The following is a 25,190-nucleotide window of genomic DNA, read 5'->3' as shown; positions in this document are numbered from 1 at the left end:
GCTGAGCAGTGCAGTCGATACATTGGAAGGAAGGGAAGCCATCCAGAGGGACCTGGACAGGCTGGACAAGTGGGCCCACGAGAACCTAATGAGGTTCAACAAGGCCAAGTGCAGGGTGCTGCACTTGGGCCAGGGCAATCCCAGGTATTTAAACAACCTGGGGGAAGAAGTACTTGAAAGCAGCCCCGCGGAGAGGGACTTGGGGGTCCTGGTGAATGAGAAGCTGGACATGAGCCAGCAGTGTGCGCTGGCAGCCCGGAGGGCCAACTGTGTTCTGGGCTGCATTAAAAGATGAGTGGTCAGCAGGGAGAGGGAGGTGATTGTTCCCCTCTACTCGGCTCTTGTGAGGCCCCATGTGGAGTACTGTGTCCAGGCCTGGGGCCCCAGCACAAGAAGGACGTGGAGCTCTTGGAACGAGTGCAGAGGAGGGCGACCAAGATGATCGGAGGGCTGGAGCACCTCTCCTATGAGGAAAGGTTGAGGGAGCTGGGCTTGTTTAGTTTGGAGAAGAGAAGGCTCCAGGGAGACCTCATTGTGGCCTTCCAATACTTGAAGGGAGCGTATAAACAGGAGGGGGATCGATTGTTTGTGAGGGTGGATAGCGATAGGACAAGGGGCAATGGTTTTAAGCTGAGACAGGGGAGATTTAGGTTAGATATTAGGAGGAAGTTTTTCACACAGAGGGTGGTGACGCACTGGAACAGGTTGCCCAGGGAGGTTGTGGATGCCCCGTCCCTGGAGGCATTCAACGCAAGGCTGGACGTGGCTCTGGGCAGCCTGGTCTAGTGGTTGGCAACCCTGCACTTGGCAGGGGGGTTGAGACTTGATGATCTTTGAGGTCCTTTTCAACCCAAGCCATTCTGTGATTCTATGATTCTATGATAATGTGGTGGCCCCACTAAGTTAAGTCATTCTTTTTTGTAAGGTGTGATTCAATATCAGTAAAGCCATCAAAACTCTTTCCTCCTGCTGGTACTAAAAAAAATTTTATATGTATAGTACAAGATCAAACAATGCACTCCATCTTGAACTTCCTAGATTATGAGCATTTGGAAGTGTGCAGCGTAATTGAAAAAATAATTTCCCCGAGATTTTAAGATGATATCCTGTGGTCTGATCCTGCATGCATGCATTTCCAACCATTACAAAATTAATGCAAGAGTGCACTTGCTGTGCACTATTGCTAGGCCCTTCAGCTTCAAAGTGGCAGAGATGGATTTTCATTCTGTATGCTACTAAATGGCATATTACACAAAGTTCTGTATTACCTGAAAGCTTGGCCTGGTTCAGCTGTCTAGTCCCTTGATGGATACTTCGACTAGTAACTCCTAATGCTGTGAATACAAAAATCTTTTCCATCATGTAATTTGATCATATTTAACAGAAACAGAGTTGTAAAACTACAGCAGCTATTAGCCCATACTAACACCTTAGCTCCAAACAGTCTGAACCTCACAGAACCTCCAAATGGGTACAAAACTGGAATTTTTGACCTCTTGCTGGAGCTAGTGTACATCTGCTTTATGAACCCAAGACATGAGACTGTTACGCTTATCAATAATTAAAAAAAAAACAACAGTGTCAGTAAAACAACTGTATGCATGAAGAGCCTTGAATTCCATCAAAAGGTCAAAAGTCTTCACAAATGAGTATATGTTCCCTAATTTTTGTAATACTTAATAATAATTTTTCTTAAAGTTGATCCATTGGCTGCTGCTCATAAAAGATTACAGAGTATTAGGATAACTTACCTCACTAGGGAAACATCTTTTTGCATAGCTGTCACCTAATTTAGAATGCCTACACCATCTGTACAAACAATAAAAGATATTGCGCAACAATGAATTTTATAGCAAATATCCAAAGGAAATTGGAAACCAGAAGAGTCTTGTTCATACTGGGATTAAAATAATAAATCTTCTGTTGCTATACATTAATGCCGAAAATATCTGTGCATTCTTCAATTAAAAAGACACTCAAAGCAGCTTGAAAAGAACATAGCCCTGCGAGAACTAAAAACTAAAATGCCACATGTAAAATGACATATTTTCCTGAAAAAGAAAAAATGACACCTTCTTCTAGCACTGACTTTTTCAGTTTGTACATCTTTGGTTTTCTCTAGCAGTGAAAATGAGTACATTTTTGGTCCTTACTTATATACTTTCCATTTTCTCTCTCTTATACTGTAATACAAGTAAAATATCTTTACTGAATCTGAACCACATTGTCCATGAGTACAGATGTACTGATCTTTGGTGAGATAAGTGAGGAGAATGATACAAACAAGAATTAGCAGAGCAGAAGTGTTAAAGCTTTGTTAAAGTTAGAAAGAAATGAATTATAGACTAGTTCCTAAAAGGTGGAGAGTGACAGAAGTGAAAAATCTCATGGGATTAAGTAAAGATTAACAGTGGAAAAGGTAGAGATGCATTGGGAAGTGAAGAACACTAGGACCTGAGATGGAAGGGAGAAGAGAAGAATGTACTAAGGGAGGCAAGTAGAAACTGTGAGGGAAGATAAGTAAGAAGAATAAGAGAAGACAGGTAAAATACATTGGGCCTGGAAAATAGAACACAGTATGGGGAAGGTAATGAAACAGACATTTAAAAAAACATAGAGGATGAACATGTACCAGAGCTATTCAAAACAAAATGAAATCAGGAAAAAGCAAAGGAAACTAGTAAAATTTAGATGTGGATAGAAAGCTGCTTATGTTTTTCTTTTGCTAAGGTTAAAACCTGAGTAAGCTAAGCCTTCTCACAGAGTCTGCTAAATCATATCAGAGCCAACTCTAGGATTTTTCTTTGTATTATCTGCCTCCAGTTTGCCTCATAGTTTTTCTTCCTTGTGAAGGAAACCACATTTTCCAGTTAAGTCCACCAGGCCTGTAGGTATCTGCATTGCTCAAGCTCAGAGTGTTTCCATACAGTTCCTAGACACATATTTTACATGTTCTACCAAAAGCTTTTGCAAGAAGAGCGCTCTCTGACAAATACACCATATATTTTCAAATACTTCCTGTATTTAAACAAACATGCATGAACAGTTCCTCCTCCGAGTGGGTTTAATAGAGTTTAGCTATACAATTCCTTGTGGGGAAGGAGAAGAAAAAAAATCACTCTTTTGGTTTTGTTCTAAGATATATAACCTGTGGACTTTCTTTTGTTAGATGTGGGCAATATGTTATTATAAGCACTGATTTTTTTTTTTAATAGTTACTTTTGATGATTTTTTGTAGTCTGTGTGAAGGGAAGAATTTATCTTGCATGTCCTGTGAACCAGTGGAAGAAATCCTAACGCTAACAACACCTGCTCCAGAGGAGGACATCGAATTAGCACCTAGTGAATATTCATGCAGTAAGATGATGGACTTGGCCTTTCTAGTGGATGGCTCCAATAAACTGTCAGAGGAGGACTTTGAACAGCTGAAGACTTTCATAACTGGAATGATGAAGAAACTCCACATATCTCAAAAGAAAATCAGAGTGTCAATTCTGGTATATAGGGCTGGGCCCACAATTTACCTTGGCCTTAAAGATATCAAAACAAAGTCCCAGATGAAAAAAATTGTCCAAAGCATAAAATACACAGGTGACGAAGTAGCATCTGTTGCTGAAGTCCTTAAATATATTGTGTTTCAAGTATTTGGAAAAGCAGAAAGGACTAATGCTGCCCAAATAGCGATGCTATTTACAGCAAGCAAGTCTCCAGGAAAAGTCCGCACCATCATCCCAGCCTTGAAGAATAAAAAAATCACAGTAATACCTGTGGGAATTGGACCATATATTAACGTGGAACAAATCAGATTCATTGAAAAGCAGTTACATAGTAGAGCCTTCCTAATGAACAACGTGTTAGAGCTAATGGATAACAGAGATCTCCTAATTGATTATCTGTGCGATCTTGGGCCTACAGAAAGTTCTCCTATGCCCACTCCAACAATGTCTAATAACATGTTTCCCCAGTGGGTGCTCACAGTACCACCACACTTTTCAGAAAAACCCACTCCAAAAAGTCTGGACATTGCTTTTGTTGTTGAAGGATCTGACAATGTAGGGCAGGAAAATTTCAATATCATCAAGAAGTTCCTTGAGAAGGTGATCACAGAAATGAATATAGGAAAAGAATATATCCATGTTACTGTCATGCAGTATTCAGACACTATCACTCTGGAGTATTCCTTCAGGGAAATACAGTCTAAAGAAAGTATTATTGAGAAAGTGAGGAGTATACCCTACCAAGGAGGGAAGGCCACCAACACTGGACATGCCCTTGATTATATTTCCAAACATACATTTACATCAGCAAATGGGGGCAGGCAGAATGTGCCTCACTTGGTATATATGGTGTCATCCAGTCCTTCCACTGATGTTATAACACGACATCCTGGCAGCATAAATGTTATTCCCATAGGCATAACTCCCAGTGCAAATGTCCAAGAGCTCAGAATGATCAGTCAGCCTAATAGTCCAATAATCTTGCAAAGTTACAGCACACTTATTGAAGAAGCACCTGAATTAGTGTTGCAGTCATGCTGCTCTCATAAAGCTTGGACAGAAAGTCCAGGTAAAGTTGGATGTATTTTTTGTGTAATTTCCTGTTTCCTCTCTCCTGTCTCCTTTGTTTTTACCTCATATATCTGAAATTTCTCATGTCTCATTTGATATTTTGTCCAAATGCCAAGGAAGGACCATTTATCCTTATTAGAGTCAGGTACTTACACCCCAGTTTGGCGGTGCCATCCACTGACCTGCAGCAAGCCTTCTGTGGGCTCAGAAATCCTTGGCTGTGTTTGTCAGTAATGTACAGTAGCTTTCAGACAGGATGGAATGTAAGAGGAGAAAAAGAGTATTCTCATCTATTCACCTCAGGCAAGTAAGTATCCACCTCTTATCTAAAGTGACTTAATCGTTCATTTGCTTTCCTTGTTTATTATTTTTAGTCCCCTGAGAGCAAAATAACATTAGCAGAAAAGCAGGAATTGAAATTTAAATCTCAAGTCCTTCATTAAAGAGGCATTACTTACTGTTTCATCTTTGTTTTCCGCGACTGCAGCTATCTGCCCTTTCTACTGCTGCCAACAGATTAGTAGATGATAGTTCTGGTTATCCTGCTTAAATAACCTCTTTATTTTTTTTCCTCCCAACTCAGAGTTGTGCAACAAACCAATGGATGTAATGTTTCTTCTGGATGGAAGTCCCAGTATTGGAGCATCAGAGTTTGAGGAAATGAAAAACTTTGTACGGGCATTTATTGAAAGTGCTGATATTAGTATGTGCCTGTCTTTTAACTCAAAAACATAATGACTTTTTGTATTCTTTTGCTTATACTAGACAAAATCAACACCTCACTAAAGATTTTTTTAACTATTTTTAAATGATGGAAAAATTGTTCAGAAAAGCTACATTCATATATTTTATGCAAAGAATTTCAGCTGTGGATCTTTGTGTCCTGATTTCAGCACTATTTGAGATCAGTGCACTACAAGGGCATCCCTGCCCATGGCGCAGAGATTGGAACAAGATGATCTTCCAAGATAAGCTCCCTTCCAACCCAAGCCATTTTATGGTCTATTCCAATTCCTTAAGAAATTTTACATTTGTATTGGGAAAATCAAGCTGGTAAAACTTTTGGTTCAGATGCAGTTTAATTTCCTCCTGAACCAAGCTATTCTGGCAAATAGAAGCTTGATATTTTGTTTGTGAATATCATGATGAAGAATGGCTAGAGCGGCAGCTCTGAAGAGATGTATGTACATCGAACAGGCAAAGATGTCCCTGTCAAATGATGGAGAATTAGTGAAACTGTTGTTCTGTGGAAGAAAAGCAGAAAAATACACGCTCACTTTTGTTTCAGTTCTGGATTAGGTCCAAAAGACTTGAAAATAATAGTTCAGGTTTGGTTCTGGTTCAAGGAAGAACGGATAATTCAGAGGGCTTCAGATTTGGCCTGACTGCAAGGTTTTGATCTTTGGAACAGGTATTTCTAGTTCTGACCAACCCTGACAGAATATGCGGTTTTCACACTCTGATATAAAATCCTTGTCTAGTTGTGCTTAATGTAAAACAGAAGCACAATGTATCCTTTAGATTTATATCTTAAGACATTCATATGCATTGCTTAAAATGTTTCTTTTCTGCCTTTCTCTTCAGGTAATACATCTGTTCACGTATCTGTTCTCCAGTATGCCAGGGAAAATAATCTAGAAATTTCATTGAACAAGCCTCAGGAGACGGAAAATCTTGTCAAGATGGTGCACTCAATTCAACAGAGGGAACAAGGTCCTACCAGACTGGGTGAGTGATTATGTGGATGTTAATGTTTAAACAAAAGGGAAGAAAAAAAGAAAGAAGTCCTGTGAATATAGACTGATCCTTATCACCGACTTCTGCTAGTGTTTGGCACTAGAGCTCTCAGGTTTTTAATTCAATTATTATCTTTACTGTATGTATATTTTTTGGTAAACTTTCAATTTTCTTCATTAAAATGTAACTTTAAATGACTTGAATTGGGTTTTATCTTAATGTATTTTGGAAAGAAGAGCAGCAGTTACTTTTTAGCTCTTAAGTAACTCTCAGAATTTTAATTCATTATCTTTCAAGCAAGGAAAACTTGATCAGAAGGTGAGGACTCAATCACAAACCTTTCAGTATCAATTATTGAAGTATTTAGCAGTGGAGCTGCTTATGCTGGATTTGAGAGCTGCCCTCTCCAACTGTTTGTTGCTCTTTGCTGGGCCAGTGTAATGGGTCTTGTTTTGAAACATCTTAGAACATAACTACTGTTTTACTGGATAGTTTTGTTCCCTTGTCAAATTGCAATGCTGGTCCCACAATGACTCAAGTTGACAAAAAGCTGGGAATGGTGCCAGGAAGCAGTGATCACCTACCAAAAATTACTTGTGAAACAGCATCTTTGCTGGGAAACTGCATCCTGAAACACATGTCCGCTTCAACTTTTAGGTGCTAAAACATAACATAGATTTCCCACTGAATCTGTGGAAATTCAGTACACACATGTATCAGTTGTAGGGTTCAGCAAACAATAATTCTCCTACAGTGTATCTGATCTTCCACCAGATACCCTGAGAATTTTGTTCTTTTGGACTAGAACTACATTTGCTCTGGCAGCAGCCTAGCATTAGGGTCCTACAAGAGCTGGGGAGTATACAGATTCTTAGGATCTTTGGCCTACATTGGGCTGTAAAGAGTTATTGGTATGGAAAAGTGAGAAAAAAAACCCTGACTTCCATAGTTCACAGGAGGATTAGCCATGATTGCTTTCTCAGCCTGGAGAAATAAAAATAGCAGGTGGCTGATGAGACTTCTATAGGCTCATTTTGGGATAAACTATTACATACGAATAGATATGTTTTCTGAAATCTTCTGTGGTAATGTGTATAGTAAACAATGCTGACTGCAGAATAAACAGAGAAAACATAACCTTTGAGAAATGAAAGGGGAGAGGCAGCCACATGACATACTTGTTAGAGATTTGTTTATGTCTCACTGGAAAATGCTCAGAGCATGATTAGGGATATAGTATAATGAACTGAAGTGGAATAGAGTAGAAGTAGTTCCTCCTGGTGAAGTAATGAAAATAAGTCACTGTGGTCCTGTCCTGCACTTTGCAATATGTGTGTATGTGGCTGGCTGAGTAGAAGGAATGATGTCCTTGGGAAATGCATTGTCATACACTTCATTCTGTCTGTGCTGAAGCCTCTGGAAACACACAGACTGCTTAAAAAGTTTAGAAAGCTCAATTTGGATTCTGTACTTCCTCAGGCAGTTTTTCTAGCTTATAGAGAACTTGATCAGATTTACCTATCAAAAAATATCATTCTTATCTGACCAGCTCTGTTTCTTCTCATCTGTGCTGGGTTCCCTGTCGCAGAAACATGATCCTATAATTTTTATGCAACCTTTGCTGATCAAAATCATCCTGTTTCAGCCAAAGCTACACATGGAGAGAACAACTATAGGTTTGAGTCACGTGACTGACTCTACGTCCCTTAAGTCATAAATGTCCAACCTTTTGGCTTGCCATGGCTACACTGGGTAGAGAGGCATTGTCTTGGGCTGCATATACATACGTTGCTTCGAAAGTAATGCCTCCTATTTATTTCCATGGAAACTACAACAGATACAAAGAGCACAATAAAACTCATTGATTGAACAAATTCTCAGCTACAAACACCATTTTTCAACATAGTCACCACCATTAGCTATTCATTTTTGCCAGTGATGAACAAGAGCCTGCATGCTGTGCTTGTAAAAATCTGTACCAGTGGAGATGACTCACTGTCGCTGCTATCACTGCTGAAATGCACCACCCACCACCTCACTGTACTCACATCCACTGTTTGGTCTCTACAAACGTCAAGTAAGTGTCAGTAAATGTCAGTGGGTGCCATTTTTTGCACATGGAGGAATTCAGTTCTACACCTCTGCTTCATACACATTTCCAAGTCAGACGCCTTTTTGTCAGACTGCCCCTCTGCTGCCATTTGTCACACAGCAACAAAATGTAACAATCTTGGTGGGAAGATTCCATCTCCATGATAGTACCACCAACAAGCGTCTGCCTCTGATGCTGTGAACCAACATCATAAAATAAGAGGGATTACTTTTGGAGCAACCCTCATTAAATACATAATAGAGTTAATGTATATAAAGTATCAAAATTTATTCTATTTTTAAATGTTTTTTATTAAAACATATGCGACAAAAACATAAAACTAGTGGGATACGTGACTTTGTTTTTGTGAAACTAACACGTCAGTCTGGTTCAATGGCAGTGGTTGCAATTCTTACTGAGATCTCAAAGTGTTAATCAGAGATTTTTGTTTACTCTTTCTGTACTTTATCCTTCAAAATAGTTGTTCACAAATGTACATACTGCCAAAAAGTGATGTCATAAATAAGGCACAGTTGTGAAGTGAGGGATATTTCTCTCTGATTAAAGAGGTCTTTTAAGAGTCTGGTAAAGAGACATGATCAAATTTTTAATTGCAACTCTGTACATTCCATTTGAAAACTCACAAGCAATGTATTTATGTTGACTGAAAGTGGAGTCACAACTAAACAAAAAAGTTAATGATTTTTTTGTCCAGACTAAACCATGACATTTTTTCAGCAATCTTGAAACTTCTTTTCAAATTCCTTTATCAAAACAGAAAGCATGGATGCGTATTCTTTGCTGTTTCCAGGATTGTGTTTAGCCAGTGTATCAAAATGGATAATCTTATTTGCTATAACTTGAACTGGCACTGAACCCATGCTCTGGTTTCAGCTCAGATAGAGTTAATAACACAGCAACGTTCAGTTACTGCTAAGGGGCCAGGCCGGGCTGGTCGACAGGAAGAGCCGCAGCAACAATGGCCCAGGGCAGAGGTGGGGCATTGCTGTGAGGCATACTGGGCTGCATGCAGGCAGTGAGTTTGGGTTGGCCATGACTGCGTTAAGTCATGGCTCTAACATGGCTCTAACAAGTGGCTTGTCTCCTAGGGTGTTTTCTTGCCCTCACATGGACAGCATGTAAGAGGGCCAGTCTGTGTGCAATACTGAACAGATAATACATGCTCAGAAATCATTATTCCCACTTCAAAAGCTGATGGGTGGGGATATGACAGAACTGCGCAGCTCCAGGACCTGAAGTATGCTACCGGTGTGCTTGCTGAGCTGCAGCAGGGACCCTAACTGCTGATGCAGGGATATAGTTGGATTAAAGAAAACAAAAATGTCTGTCACCACTCTGTGGTGCCAGTTCATTCAATGGAGAACGTTCCAAATCTGTTCCCCCCTTCACCTGCCCTTATCTAAGGACTCCCATCCATTAAGAAATGGGGCTTGCTGTCTTGCTTCACCCCCTCCCTACTCCCTCCAGTACGCACATTTTAACATTAATGGCAGAATATTGAAGTCTTAAGAATGGACCTTTTAAAGCATCCACCTGTGGGATCAGTTTTCAAAGGCCATTTTGCTTCAAAATTAAAAAAAAAACAACTGATATTTTCAGTAAAAATAAGTAAGTAAAAAAATTCACATTCGGCTAAGGCTCTAAATTAAGATATAAAGACCAGTTTCTGATTTATTGTTATAGAAGGTTGTTTCTGACAGGTCCTTGGTTAGCAGATGCAGTCTGGGCTTCAAGGCCTTTGGCTGTTTCTGTAGCTTTTCACGTGCCAGGGAGCTATGTCTTTTTGCTTCTTTCCCAGGCAACCTTCAGTGCTTGTGGGAGATTAAGTCTTCTTGAAGTACTTTTTCTTTTCAGTCAAGTAGTTACAGATTTGTTAGCAAAACCATTGAGGCTGCTTAAGACATGGATACGTAAGCTTCTGGTAGGAACCTCCACCTATGTGGAATTCCCTGTCTTTCACAGCTCCACAGGCCCGTACAAGGGCTTTTCATTTTATTCCTCATTTCAGACAAAAATGAATAAAATAACTACAAAACTGTTTTAAGCAGTTTCTACTTTCCCTGAGTTACTGATGAAACCATTAAATGTTGCTGTGTTGGTTTATGTTCCTCTGGATTGGCTTATTCTGGGATGAATCTTGTTTGTTATTTCTTGGATGTATGTCCAATATTTATAGGGAAAATTCTGCTCTTTCAGTTCATTCCATGATGTTCAGAATTATTTGCAATCTAATATCTGTGATTCAGATTAGATTAGCCTATATTTTTTCCTATTTTTCTTCCTTTATCCAAAACATTAATTACATTATTCAGTAAGGGAGAGTCTAAGGTAATGCTCTATGGGCTCCCAGTAAACATTTCCAACCCTACTCAGCAGATTTTTTGTCCTTAAAATCTACTCTGACTGTGCATGAAATGATTTCCACAAAAACAAACAAACAAAAACAACTAAAAAATGCAATCAGAAAAAGATTTTTAAAAGGCCTAATTCTATTTGTCAAAGTTAGACATCAATTGTTCATAAACTTAAAGAAGAGGAGAAGATCTAGGCAGTGATATAATCCCTTCTCTGTGACACAGGGGTCATCCTGGAATAATCTCAGGGGTTGGAATATAGTCATATAATTATTTTCTATATTTTGTTCTATCCCATAATGATTTATAACTAAAATGCCATTCTGAATTGAACCTCAGCATCTACAGAGCATATACAGAGGAGTTACTGTAAAGCAAAAACGTTTGTCGTGGTGATTATGAGAGAGCTTTATAAACGGAGTTAATACTTATTTTCTTCTGGTCAGGAATAATAGAATCATAGAATGGCTTGGTCTGGGAGGGACCGTAGAGACCATCTAGCTCTAGCTCCCCTGCCATTGCCTGACCTTCAATACCTCCAGGAATGAGGCATCCACAACTTCTCTGGGCAATCTGATCCCACACCTCACTACCCCCTGAGTAAAGAATTTTCTCCTAACATCTAACGTAAATTTGTTCTCTTTTAGTTTAAAACCATTCCTCCTTTTCCTATCACTATCATATTGTGTAAAAAGTCAGTCTCCTTCCTGTTTATAAGCTCACTTTAAGTACTGGAAGGCCAAAATGAGATCTTCCTGGAGCCTTCTCTTCTCCAGATTGAAAAAGCCCAGCTCCCTCAGCCTTTTTTCATAAGAGAGGTGCTCCAGCCCTCTGATCATCTTGTGATCCTCCTCTGGGCCCATTCCAACATCTCTTTGTCTTTCTTGTGCTAGGTAACTTGGACTTGGACACAGTACTCAAGATGGGGCCTCACATGGGCCGAGTAGGTGAATAGTGTTTTGTGAATTGGAATCAACATCACCCAATCAATTATGATATTTTAAAATGTTTTAAGTAGAAAACCATTCAAAATTTATGCATTCAAAGTTTCTACTGAACAGAATCTGTTAAGTGATTTAATTTAATCTATAAGAGGTAATATTGGAATAATATGTGATCCTCCCTCGACAAGTGATTGCTAGTGGAGGTAAATGAACTCGATAGATGGAGTCTTATAGGGGAAGAAGCTCATTTGGGATTGTAATCCCGCAGTAAGTCTGATGAAGTCTGACAGCAATTCCTGAACATTTCCAACTCTTCTGTTCAATTGTGGGCATCTGTGTGGAGAGATGACACTGAAAATGAGGCTAGGCCTCTAGGGAATAAATAGTGATAATGGCCTAACAGGGAAAAAGTTGTGTCTGGATAAAGACGGAAAGAGAGTATCAGGCTGTCATATCAGGAACTGTAGGATATTGGAGATGAAAGGATGAGCAAAGCAGCAGAATTTGAGAACATAATGCCACCTTCAAACCAGTACTGCAACAACAGAGACATTTGGACGTTTCCCAGATTCTAGGCTAGATTCTTCTTAAGGGTTAAGTTCCTCCTGAAGGTCTGATTTCTTAAGGTAAAGCCTTGTAGAATATGCAGTTGTTGTTCTCATGTTATCAATAGTCAATATACTGAATGGGCTTCGTAGAGGTTGTCGTTGCAGTAACTTGGTAAAACTATCTTTGCTTTTGTCATTTAAGAGGGGTGGGTAACAAGACAAAGTGCAAAATGCTTAGGTGTGCAGAGCTATTCTGGTGGATTGCTGGTGAATTATCTATGATCTGATTTTCAAATGTTTTTGTTATTCAAAGTTTGTCAGTGAATTCCTTACACAAAAACATTTCTGCTCAGTAGTTCTTAGAAGATTACTCAGAGGAAATAGTATTTCAGGCACTTAGTTTTCACCATTCAGTGTTTGCCCTGAACATCACATCAGTCACATAGTATCATTTCTGCATCCTGACCTGATAATTTCCAAATCCAAAGGAGCTTTTGAGAAAGGTGCATAAGATCTTTTCCAGTATAAGTATTTGCACAAAATACAAATGCTAGCAAAGTGTTCTCTAGGTGAGGTTATGATTTGAACAAAAATTTCTCTGAGTATTTACAGATGTTAAATTAAAGAACGTCAGGTACCCATTTTAGCTGGTCTGATTTTTGCTGAGGTTGAATTCTCTGGGAGCTGAACAACTTGAGTGTACCCGTAATGTAGTATGAAATTGTAATGTTCGGTAAATGCAGATAGTATAGCCACTAGATGTCACTGTTGTTCTGCAGTTGGGGAACAAACACGTGCTCAAGATTAGTTATCTTATTTCCTTTTGTGTAACGCAATGGTAACACTTCAGGAAAAGGTAATTGCTAGAACAATAATCATGACTTTATCCTTGTGGCTATGGGGAGGCAGTAAGATTTCCATTACATCAGAGATTGAGGAGATAAGGAAGATCCTCCTGTGTTGGGGTTTTTAGTAGTACTGGTAGGGACTTAGTAGCTTTCACACGTGGTACCAATAAAGAAGGCAGTAAATATTCTTTGAAAAGAAATCCTGTAATTTTTCAGTATTGTATAACCTACTAAAAAAACCATAAGATTTAGTTTTATAGCCATTTCTGTGATTCTATGAAAACTCATAATGGTTTGGGCTGGGGGGGGGGACACCTTAAGATCATCTAGTTCCAACTGCCCTGTCATGGGCAAGGACACCTCCCACTAGACTAGGTTGCCCAAGACACCATCCAGCCTGGCCTTGAATGTGTTCAGGGGTGGAACATCCACAGCTTCTCTGAGCAATCTCTTTCAGTGCCTCACCACCCTCTGAGTAAAGAATTTCTTCCTTACATCTAACCAAAATCTACCCTCTTTATTTTAAAACCTCTTGTCCTGTCACTACAGGCCCCTTCAATTGTCTCCTTCATTTATCTTTTATTCTTAGGCAAAGCCATTGACTTTGTAGTTCAGAACGCATTGTCAGAATCCTACGGAGGGAGACCCGGCGCATCAAAGGTGGTAATAGTCATTGTGTCAGGGAAGTCAGAAGACACCGTGGAGACTGCTGCACTCACTGCAAGAATGAACAGTAAATCTTATTTCAATGACATTGTTTTTAAGCAGAGTTGTTGGTTTTTAGGTAATTTACTAGAACAAAGGGTGAAAAAATCAGGCACTGGTATGTAAATTCACTGATACAATGTTACGGAGTCGAAAGTTCTGGTAAGAAACAGGCCTAAAGAAAACCTTCAGGATGAAGATTCCTTTGAATTACTGGTAAGATCAAGACTGATCTGCAGTTTAAACTGTACAGTTTATGTAGGCTTCTCAGTTTAGTGGTATTTCATTTTTCTGGTTCATATCAATAGACAGGCACAACAGAAATGTGATTTAATGCTACTAGTTCAACATGGCTGCAATACAGTGAATCTTGAAAGATTCATAAATAAGTGGAGGATTTGGTCAGATTCTGTACTGACTTGTAGGAGAATCTGTTTTTGGTATCAATGTTTTTTTCAAGTTTTCTGGCTGTAGCCTCTGTACCTCAGTTACCTCAGGTATTCAACTGAGGAACAGTGACTTCATCTGTCGATTGCTTTGGGAGTTCTTGAATAAGGCATGGCCTATATAACAAATATTATATTTTAATTAAATGGTTTGGAAATAATCCAATTACAATCTAACTGCAGAATTAAAAATCTCAATATGTTGTTTTCTCATTTGAAAAAAGTGAGAATGTTGCCAGTAAATCTGTAGCTGCATGCTGTTGACCTTACATAATATTATTATGTTTGAGATGAATAAAACTCACTTTAGCTAATACTAATTAGAACATCACAATTTCTGCCTTAAATTGCATTTAGTTTATGTGGAAGGAGTGATACAAGTTATACGTGGAAAATTACCTGTTGAAAGAAAACATTCCTAGTAAATTTTTTAGGAAAAAAAAAAAGAGAAATCTCCATTAACCACTGAAGATCTTTTATTCTCTTACCCTAGAGGTGTCCTTGTTTCCTATTGGAGTTGGGAATGGTTATGATGAACAACAACTCAGGACTTTGACAGGGCCATCGGCTGTTAATAGAATCATGAAGCTCCAGAATTTTGAAGACTTATCTACTATGGTCACACTGAATAGTGAATTTATCAATAAAGTGTGCATGGGTAAGTCCAGTATAGTTGTGGCTTAATAATTTGAGCAAAAACAAAAGTCAAAACACAACAAGAAGCAAAAAGAGTTACAGAGTACTGAAATGTTCCTTCCTCTTGATCAGTGTAACTTCCACTTAATTTCAGGCAAGAATCTAATGATTTTTCCTGAGCTGAGGAGTCAGACTAGATCTCCTTTGATAGTGTTTCAATGATAGTCTTAAAAAATGCTAACCTAGATCACCACCATCACTTAAGTGGAAAACTGAATTGGAGGCCTTTCAGCATGTATCCAACTTCTATTCCAGTTAATGAGTTCTCTGCAAGTTTTTAAATTGCAGAGGCTTAAACTTTCATGCATCATCTCCTTAATAATGGGTGGCTGGTCTCTAACTGAAGGACATCAGAAAAACTCAACTGGTCATAAATCAGTGATCTTGATGAGGGGATTGAGTGCACTCTCAGTAAGTTTGCAGATGGCACCAAGTTGGGAGGGAGTGTTGATCTGCTGGAGGGTAGAAAAGGCACTACAGAGGGGACCAGGATAGACTGCATCGCTGGGCCAAGGTAAACCATATGAGTTTCAACAGGGCCAAGTGTTGGGTCCTGCACTTTGGTCACAACAACCCCAGGCAACCCTACAGGCTTGGGGAGGAGTGGCTGGAAAGCTGCCTGACAGAAAGGGAAAGGGACCTTGGTGTGCTGATGGACAGTCGGCTGAATATAAGCCAGCAGTGTGCCCAGGTGGCCAAGAAGGCCAATGGCATCCTGGCTTGTATCAGGAATAGTGTGGTGAGCAGGACTAGGGAAGTAATCCTGCCCCTGTACTTGGCACTGGTGAGGCCTCACCTCGAGTACTGTGTTCAATTTTGGGCACCTCAGTACGGAAGGGACATTGAAGTGCTGGAGCAGGTCCAAAGAAGGGCAACAAGGCTGGTGAAGGGCTTGGAGAATATGCCCTACGAGGAGAGACTAAAGGAACTGGAGCTGTTTAGTCTGAGGATGAGGAGACTGAGGGGAGACCTCACTGCTCTCTTCAAATACCTGAAAGGTGATTGCAGTGAGAGCGGGGCTGGTCTCTTCTCACTGGTGGCAGGTGACAGGACAAGGGGAAATGGCCTCAAGTTGCACCAGGGGAGGTTCAGGAAAAACTACTTTACAGAAAGGGTTGTTAAGCACTGGAGTATGTTCCCCAGGGAGGTGGTTGAGTCACCATTCCTGAATGTGTTTAAAAACCGTTTGGATGTGGTGCTCAGGGACATGATTTAGTGGTGGGTTGTTAGAGTTAGGGTAGTATGGTTAGGTTGTGGTTGGACTTGATGATCCTGTAGGTCCTTTCCAACCTGAGCAATCCTCTGATTCTGTGATTCTATGAATGGGACATGCTTCAAAGTATTGTGTCCAGTTCTGGGCTCCCCAGTACAAAAAAGACAGGGATCTCCTGGAAAGAGTCCAGCAGAGGGCCACAAAGATGATAAAAGGGCTGGAGTACCTCTCCTACGAGGAAAGGCTGAGCAACCTGGGTCTGTTTAGCCTTAAAAAAAGAAGACTGAGAGGGCATCTGATCAATGTCTATAAATATCTAAGGTGCGGGAGGCAAAGGGACAAGGCCAGACTTTTCACTGGTGTGTGGTGATAGGACAAGGGGAAACGGCCACAAACTGAAGCATAGGTAGTTCCTCACAAATGTGCATAAGAACTTTTTCATGGTAAGGGTGACAGAGAACTGGAACAGGCTGCCCAGGGGGTTGTGGAGTCTCCTTCTCTGGAGATATTCAAGACCTGCCTGGACACGTACCTGTGCAACCTGGTCTGGGGAGCTTGCTTTGGCAGGGAGATTTGACTAGATGATCTCTTGAGGTCCCTTTCAGCCCCTACAATTCTGTGATTCTGTGATTCAAAATGTTGAAAGTTAGTTGTGAGTAAAGATTTCAAATAACATTTTTCTGCACAGATCTAAGCATTGGTAACTGTCTATGAAGAATTTAACCAAAGTGTAAGAAAAGGAAGAATAAGAAAGACTTAACTGTTTCTGGGGAAAAGCAAACAAACAAAAAAACAATTACTGTAATGTATGGGGGAGGAAAGAGGTATAAAATATTTTAAAGGTTCATTCATTTATTTGTAGATATATTATATAGATATATTCTTCTGCTAATGAAATTCACCTAATGAATTTCATTTCAACTCTGGCTGTTATTTTACTTCTTTTGCCTTCTTGGTCTGCGTGTATATAGGTATTTATTGTTCCTGTTTTACTATTACATCTTTCACAATAGCATCTATGTAACCTCTCTGCAAGCCACTGTCCCATTGTGTGAGTCATTGCACAGTTTTTTACCAGCTTTAGAAGTGCTTATGTCTCCATTAAAATAACAGAGCCAAATACCTCCATGAGGAAGTTGCAGGCTGTGCACAGTTCAGCTTTGAGATATCCAATTAGCCTCCACTGGGATCAAATCTGGCATTTTAAAACCTCTCCAGAGCATTAAACAGCTGCCATTTTCTAGATTTAAACAGCTGCCATTTTCTTTATTTTCTTTTAAATAAGCTTTTGAAGAACTACTTCCTCTCCTTATGCTATGAAATACCTGATGTTCTTACCCTAAATTACATTGATATAGCATGAGGAGCAGGAATTTGAAACCAGTAGCTATTTTCTTATTGTAATCTGTGCTATAACCTATTGATACTAGATGTGGAAGGTTCATTTATTTATAAAACCACACCCAGCTTTTCCAACAAAAAAATTGTATGATAAAAAATTTGAATATAAATCTGAAAAATCTGGCTCTTTCTGTTGATTCTGTGGATGATAAAACCTTTCCTATGGAGTGTAAAATTATCATCCTTTTTTTTTTTCTTCTTTTTTTTTCCTTTATTTAATCTTATTTAATTTTCATATAATCCATAAAGTAATATAGTCCCTTCCAGACTCATATAGTTGAATTTCTTGTACGGAGACTCTTGTTTTTTTTTTTGTATGGAAGTGTACCAAGAATAATACTATGAAAATGGTTTAAAAGACTTCCCAAATGCTTTCAAAATGTATTACTTGTCCTTGAAAAGAGTATATAAGGTATATATGCTAGCATAATTCAGTAATGCATAAAGAATTTGCTAGTCAGTGTTTTAATTTCCTGGATGCATGCTCATCCCATAGCAATTATATATCATATCCCTTAACTTCAGGTCTGTTATGAAAGCACATTAGCATGTAAACTATAATTTGGTAGAGAGTTTGTGAACATCTAAACGGTTATACAAAAAATTACACATAACAATATTATCTGAATGCAATGAAACTGAAAGTACTCTTTGAACAGCTATTCTCTTATTTATACTAATTGCATATATATACTGTTTGCTGACACTTTAAATTACTCTGTATTTTTCTTTCTGCATTTAATAAATGAGTATGTGTGGAAATTCTTATTACCTATTAATTAACAGAAGTATTTTTGATTCAGCAAAGCAATGAGGCTGGAGCCTGCCTCAGAGCTAAAGCTATGATCTTCTTTTAAGTACCATCTGGGCAGAAATCTATGTCAATACAAGAAGTAATGTAAAATTACAGCCTAAGTCGTTCAATACCTGTTGTTCACAGTGTATTTTCAGGACCAGAGCCATTGTTGATGTAAGGTAAAGCTAGCAGTAAGAAAGTTTATGCATCCTTTGACTTTCTGTTGTACATTTTGGACAAGTGCCTGTGGTCTTCAGATAGGGAACTCAGATGTGGATTTCACAGTTGAGTACAGAAATGCTTCCTACAGCTTATAGAGGAACTGTTAGGTCATGACTTGAACTGGTGATTGAACACCTGGTGAAGGGGTGTGGCCTAGGAGCACAAACAAATTGTTTGCACCTGTGACTGCTTGCTGAGAAGTAGTGCTGCATAGCCAGACAGCCCCTTCACGTGTTGGTGAACTTGAGTCTTCTTTCTGTATATGGTTGTTGACCTACTTGTTAATACTTTGTCTTGTATTGACAAGAACCTTTCAGAAGCAATTCTGTTTCTTTGTGAGCAGAAGGCAGTCTAATTCACACTTTTAATTAAACAGCCTATATTTTGGTAGACATCACCTTTTTTAAGCCTTGATAAGAGAGTAAGATTGATGAAAGATGTTTGTTTCTCTTTCAGACCCTGTCAGAGAATGTATAGATGAGGATGGAAACAAAAAGAAAGTAAGTTTACTGCCTGTGTCGTCCACCTGGCTTTCAAGTTATGAAGTTCATGCAGGATGATGAATACCTGCCTAGGTGTTCTAAAACAAGAAGTGTCGGCTAATATTAAGGTTTTCTTTTTGAGAAGGATTTTTGAGAAAGAAAACAATGGCTTTTGAACTGATGAGAGGTTTGCTATGCACGCAAAGGAGAGTTAATCCAAGAAGACCTGATCTTGCAGTACGTTGAATGTGACTGAAGGCAGTGTAGAGCCAAAGTACTACGACAGTGTCTGCCTTCCCTGAGAAAGAAAAATGTACTTCCATCACCTTGTAAAAACTTCTAGGAAAGCTAGATGTGGCCAAAAAGTATGTGTATAGGGGAAGGTAACATTACTGACCAGACTTCTAGAAAATGCAAGTATCTCCTCCCTATGGAAATTTCATCAGAAGATAACTATTATGTGATAATTATATCTCTAGGAAAATTCATGCCTTCCTAAGCATGGAATCGAAGTCAGAGTTCTTAGCGTTTGTTTGCGTAAAACCTTTTATTAATCCTGAGAAAATTATCAGAAATTTTAGCAAAATTGTCTGCTCTCTTGAAAGTAATCCTCTATGAGGAATGACGTAAATGTTACCAATGATTCAGATCCTTCTATCTCAGGAGAGATACCAAAGTTATTGAGTCTATATGATGCTTCAGACATTTTAAAATATAAACATAAGCTTGTTACAACTTCGTGTATTTTAGTAGGGATCAGTTATGAGTTCTACCCAATGATTTATATAGAATTTTCAATACATTAAAAGTATCTTGATTTTTTTCCCTTAAATGGCTGTAAGGAAGGATGTGGCTAATAAGGAAATGCTTTTGAACTATCTAGACGTGGGAAATAAGTAGGTTGCTCCAAAAGCAGTGCCTCCAATTTATTTCAATGGAAACTACAACAAAGAGCACAATTATACTATATGATAGAGCAAATTCTTAGCCACAAAATGCTATTTCTCAACATAGTCACCACCATTAGCTATGCATTTGCACTAGCAATGAACAGAAGCCTGCATGTTGTGCTTGTAAAAATCTGCACCAGCAGAGGTGTCCCACTACTATTGTCGCCACTGCTAAAATACATCACCTCACTGTGCTACCATCCACTGTTTTAGTCTCCATAAAATGTTCAGCAAGTATTGATACATGTCAATAGGTGCCATTTTTTCCACATGGAGGATTTCAGTTACATACCTTTGCATCACATGCTTCATATGTCAGATGTTATTTGTCAGTCTGTCCTTCTTCTGCCATTTTTCATGCAGCAACAAAATTTAATGGAATATTGTCATGAAGATTCAACCTGTACTGCCATACCTCTGGGAAGGATAACAAAATAGGAGGCATTACTTTGAATCTGTTTAAGTTTTTAGTACTCATTATGCCCTGTGGTGAGTTCAGATACAAATTAATATAAAATACAAATAAATACAAGCTGTGTAAAGAGCCACTCTTTTAATATGATTTGAACTTGCTGCATGACAGAATATGAGAGTGATTATGATTTTTTTTTTTAATGTAGTTTATTCTTTTTGGTAGTTTTCCTCTGATGCTTTTAAACAGGATTGCAAGAGGCAATGGAAGTGTTGATATTTGTCTTACAATAGTATCTCATTATGTATGTGTCTGTATGGCTATCTTCTGATGGATTAATGGTTAGACTAGATGATTCTAGTAGTCTTTCCAACTTTAATGATTCTGAATCTATTATTTCTAGCAATAGTAATCATATTGCTAAAGTAGTGGTTGCCATAACAAAACTTTTCTAGTATTGCTCAGCATTTGATTTAGAGAGGAACAACCAACCAACCAAAACCTTGAGTTAATTAAAAGTTGGTAGATGATATATCCAGTCCAGGCACATGACTGTTATCTGTGGATTCACAGTAATAGAAAGAGTGTGCACATCTAGGTCCATACGTTCAGAGCTCCCTCAGGGAGGAAGTCTGAGTCTTTCTCTGGCCCATCTGTTTCAGCAGATTTATACTTACCTGTTCAGAAATATAAGATTTTGCTTTCCTTTCTATCCTACTTTTACTTTTATGATTTCATTTTGGTTGGGATTTAGGATCTTTTTGTCTTCGGAGTCCCAGACTTTTCATCTGCACTGTAACTCTTGATTTTGTTTGGATCTCTCAATTGATATTTTCATTTTAATGTGGTGTGCTTTTCTGGGCAAGAAGTCCAGCTCTTAGATGTTTTCCAACTGATATACTATAAGGGATTGAAATAAGAAAAAAAGAAATTAAATATGTATGGAAGCCAGAGAATCCTTTGCCAGACTTGCACAGCTGTATATGTACCCTTCCAGGTGCTCTACTTTCGCTGAGTTGTAGGCAGGGCCACTATAATTAAAAAACATTCAATTTCTTCTTGTATAAATATTTTTTCCATACTTAAAGCTCCTCACATTTCTTTTTCACAGCATCTTCTAGGCTCACAAGTCTGAAAAATATTAAGTCACTTTCAGGTCAAGTTCCCTTCCCAAATCCTGAAACATAAGAAGCATGCACAGTAATCCAAGTCATATTTAATAAGCGTGTTTTTGTGGATGCAAATCTGACAATTCTCTTTTAGACCTGATGGTATCTATTAGCTCAAAGGTACAGAGCATGACTTTTATGTCACTGTTCTTGGTCTGCACAACCATGAAGAATTGATTGTCTACAAAATAGTGAAGAAGAGTCTGTGAATTATGCTATATCTACCTAGGTATTGTATTGCTTTGTTCGTCTCTTTCATGGGAATGGGAAATAAGCTCAAGAGGAGAGAATGGCAGATAACTTAAATCACTAGCAATCATCTTTTCTTCCAGATATATTTCTACTTGTGTTTGTCAAGAAATGCACAGAACCATTGTCTCACTTTTTACTAGTACTTCTGAACTCACCTCTGTAGAGATTGGTAGATCTGGAAGGTCTGTTTCCCGCACTTGACAATGCTCTTGGGTGTGCAAACCACACAAATGAACTATCTATTTTAAAATTCATTGAGCTTTTTTATGGGCTTTTGAGGCCTGTGAGACCTCAGCTTTTTGCAGATATGAGTCTTGAGCTAGTCCAGGTTGTGACCACATCTATTTCTCTGTCATTTAGTAGTAAGTAATCCTGCTGCTTTAAAATTTACACTATTCTAGAGGTCAGTCTTCTAAAGAAGATGAGGATGTATTTTAATTATTTTTAATTTTACAAGAATGCTACATATATCTAATAGCATTAGACTAGTAAATGAACGATTTCCCTATGGGAAGGAATTGCTTTAAATTTTGGGAACTGTGGATAAAATCACTAGAATATTCCTTGCCTCTATAGCTTGCACTAAATACTATTAATTCTTGCTGTGCCATGAGCATCTGTGCTCTAAGCTCTTTCTAAAGTAATTTTGCGACTTATGAAAACTAAAGGCGTTGGCATTTAAAGAAATGCTAAGGGGAGTTGTTTATTGACTATGTTATGCATACATGCTATAAGATGGTTAAACTAAAAATAGATAGTGTACCAGATAATTCGTTCTGTTGCGGCAAAACATTTCCTATTCTTGACTATTATCTTTTGCCTGGAATTTCAAAAGTCTATTTCCTGTAATGGCGCTACGTTTAACTTTCTCTTGCTCATAAAGTCCTTAATATACTGCATTCTATTATTTAGTTATTCAAAGTTAATTTGAGTAGCACTACTGTAGATGTCATTTTACGTGCTAGCTGGAGATTATAGATTGGAGTGTGGTAGAAGCCAAGTTTTCATTTTTCTCCCTTCAACCTCCCTCAGGCCCTCAGTGATTTTCTTTTCAGTAGTTAAATATTAATGTCTCTTTATCTAGCCTGGTGACAAATGGACATTACCAGATCAGTGCCACACTGTGACGTGCTTTCCAGGTGATTACACAGTTTTGGAGAGCCACCAAATTAACTGTGAGAGGATGCCGAAACCTACATGTCACAGCAATCTTCCTGCTGTTAAGGTTGAAGAGACTTGTGGCTGCCGATGGATGTGTCCATGTGAGTATCTATTTTTGCATGCATGTCTCCCCTTGCCATCACTTGAAATATTTATCAGAAAGGTAATGCTGAATTCAGTGAAGATAAGGTTGCATTTCTACAGTCCAATCATACATACTATTACAGCTAAAATTTGTAAAAATATCAGATTGGAACATATAGGTGTTTCCTGTAGTATTTCAGCCTATTCAGAGCCTGAATCTCTCTGGTCTGTTGAATTTCACTGGCCTCAGTGGTGGTTAGAGAAGTGCATAGTTCAACATAATTCTGAAAATTGGGTTTGTATTTCAAGTCATAGGATTACTTTTTAAAGTAAAGCAGAACCCTCAGAATATATCAGAATATACACACCTCTTCTTTATAATGCATAATCTCGATTTAAAACATTCTCTGCAGATCTGGGTGTTTTAAGAATAATTCCTAGTTCATTGTCTTATTCAGAAACAACATAGCTGTTTTGATATAAATACTTAAAAAGGAAAGTTTTTAGTTACAACGACTTAAATGTTTTATAGTGTTTTAAAAAAAGTATTAGTTTATACCTACCCACAGAAGCTGCATCTGTCATAATCTTCTTGATCACAAGTATGTTAATACCAATATGAAAGCATTACTCTTGGCATTGAAAAGATGTCTTCTTAAAGAATTTCTGAAGGTTTGAAATTAAAATTGCCATTCCTGACATTAGTCAGTTGTTATGAAGAGGCCTGTAGTTCACTTGAGATTGCTGCTGCTTAACAGAAGCTAGCATTTGTTTAGCTCTTTATTAATTTAATGGGCCATGATACCCAAAATTTAACTTAATTTCCCAAGATGATACAGCTTGTGATACTACTTAGTGAAACCAGGTTGATGCTGTGTCATTAACACCAGCATCAACAGTAGATCCAAAATTCACGTCAATTTGTAAGATTTACGGATGGGCATAGCAAGGAGATCAGTGGGAGGTCAGAATTTCTTTGGTGGTGGTGGTGGAGTTTGGCTAGGCAGTCTGTTCTGCAGGAGCATAGCAATGCCTGTTTTGTTGACTGAGATGGAGCGATGTAGTACTTAGTTATTTCAACAGCTAGTGCCCTTTTAACCAATTGTTTGACAGTGCAACAACAGAAGTTGTTTCTTCTACTTTAGTTGTGTAAAAATTGCCATTAATGTAGTTTCATATAATTATGTAATGACTTGGTATGGAAGGGACCTTAAGGACCTTCTAGTTCCAGCCCCTCTGCCATGGTCAGAGACACCTTCTACTGGATCAGATTGCCCAGGGCACCATCCAAGCCTGGCCTTGAACAATTCCAGGGATTGGGCATCCTGAGCTTCTCTGGGCAGCTTGTTCCAGTGCCTCACCAGCCTTACAATGAAGAATTTCTTCCTAATGTCTAGTCTAAATCTATCATTTTTTAGTTTAAAACTGATACTCCTTGTCCCATCGCTACTTGATCACTCCCTGATCAAGAATTTCTTCCCGTATTTCTTGTAGTACCCATTTAGGTACTGAAAAGCCACAGTAAGGTCTCTCCAGAGCCTTTTCCTCTCTAGACTAAATAACACCAACTTTCTCTGCCTGTCTTCATGGGAGAGGTGCTCCAGCCCTCTTATAATCTTCATGACCCTTCTCTGTATCAGCTCCCAACAGGTCCATGACCTTCTCATGTTTGGAGCCCCACATCTGAGCTTAGTACTCCATATGGGGTCTCAGAAGAGCAGAATGGAGGAGAACAATCACCTTCTTCAACCTGCTGGCCATGCTTCTTTTGATGCAGCCCAGGCTATGATAGACTTTCTGAGCTGCTAGTGCACGTTCACAGCTAATGTCCAGACACCAGTACCCCAAGATCCTTCTCCTCAGGGCTGCTCTCAATCCATTTTCTGCCGAGCCTGTATTCATGCTTGGGATTGCCCATATCCACATGAAGCACCTTGCATTGGTCTTGCTGAATTTCCTGAAGTTCACACAGGCCCATCTCTACAGCCAATTCAGGTGCTTCTGTATGGAATCTCTTCCATCCAGTGTATTGATCACATATCAATGGTTTACAGACTGCTTCAGCCTGGTTTTGCGACTAATGGTGTGG

At 38.8% G+C, this 25,190-nt stretch overlaps 1 protein-coding gene across 2 annotated transcripts in view; it reads left to right on the top strand.

Annotated features, from left to right (window-relative positions):
• VWF (von Willebrand factor) overlaps positions 1 to 25,190 on the top strand; it is a 159,801-nt gene that overhangs the window by 78,506 nt on the left and 56,105 nt on the right. For both annotated transcript variants that reach the window (XM_021393568.1, XM_021393577.1), the window contains exons 28-34: positions 3,239 to 4,566; positions 5,152 to 5,271; positions 6,153 to 6,296; positions 13,702 to 13,845; positions 14,757 to 14,921; positions 19,048 to 19,091; positions 22,941 to 23,118. In XM_021393568.1, coding sequence (XP_021249243.1) covers positions 3,239 to 4,566; positions 5,152 to 5,271; positions 6,153 to 6,296; positions 13,702 to 13,845; positions 14,757 to 14,921; positions 19,048 to 19,091; positions 22,941 to 23,118 — 2,123 coding nt within the window. The remainder of the gene's footprint in view (positions 1 to 3,238; positions 4,567 to 5,151; positions 5,272 to 6,152; positions 6,297 to 13,701; positions 13,846 to 14,756; positions 14,922 to 19,047; positions 19,092 to 22,940; positions 23,119 to 25,190) is intronic.

Source organism: Numida meleagris, chromosome 1 (assembly GCF_002078875.1).
Source record: "Numida meleagris isolate 19003 breed g44 Domestic line chromosome 1, NumMel1.0, whole genome shotgun sequence".
NCBI lineage: Eukaryota > Metazoa > Chordata > Aves > Galliformes > Numididae > Numida > Numida meleagris.
The sequence above is the reverse complement of the archived record's forward strand: the minus strand, read 5'-3'. Positions and strand labels throughout refer to the sequence as shown.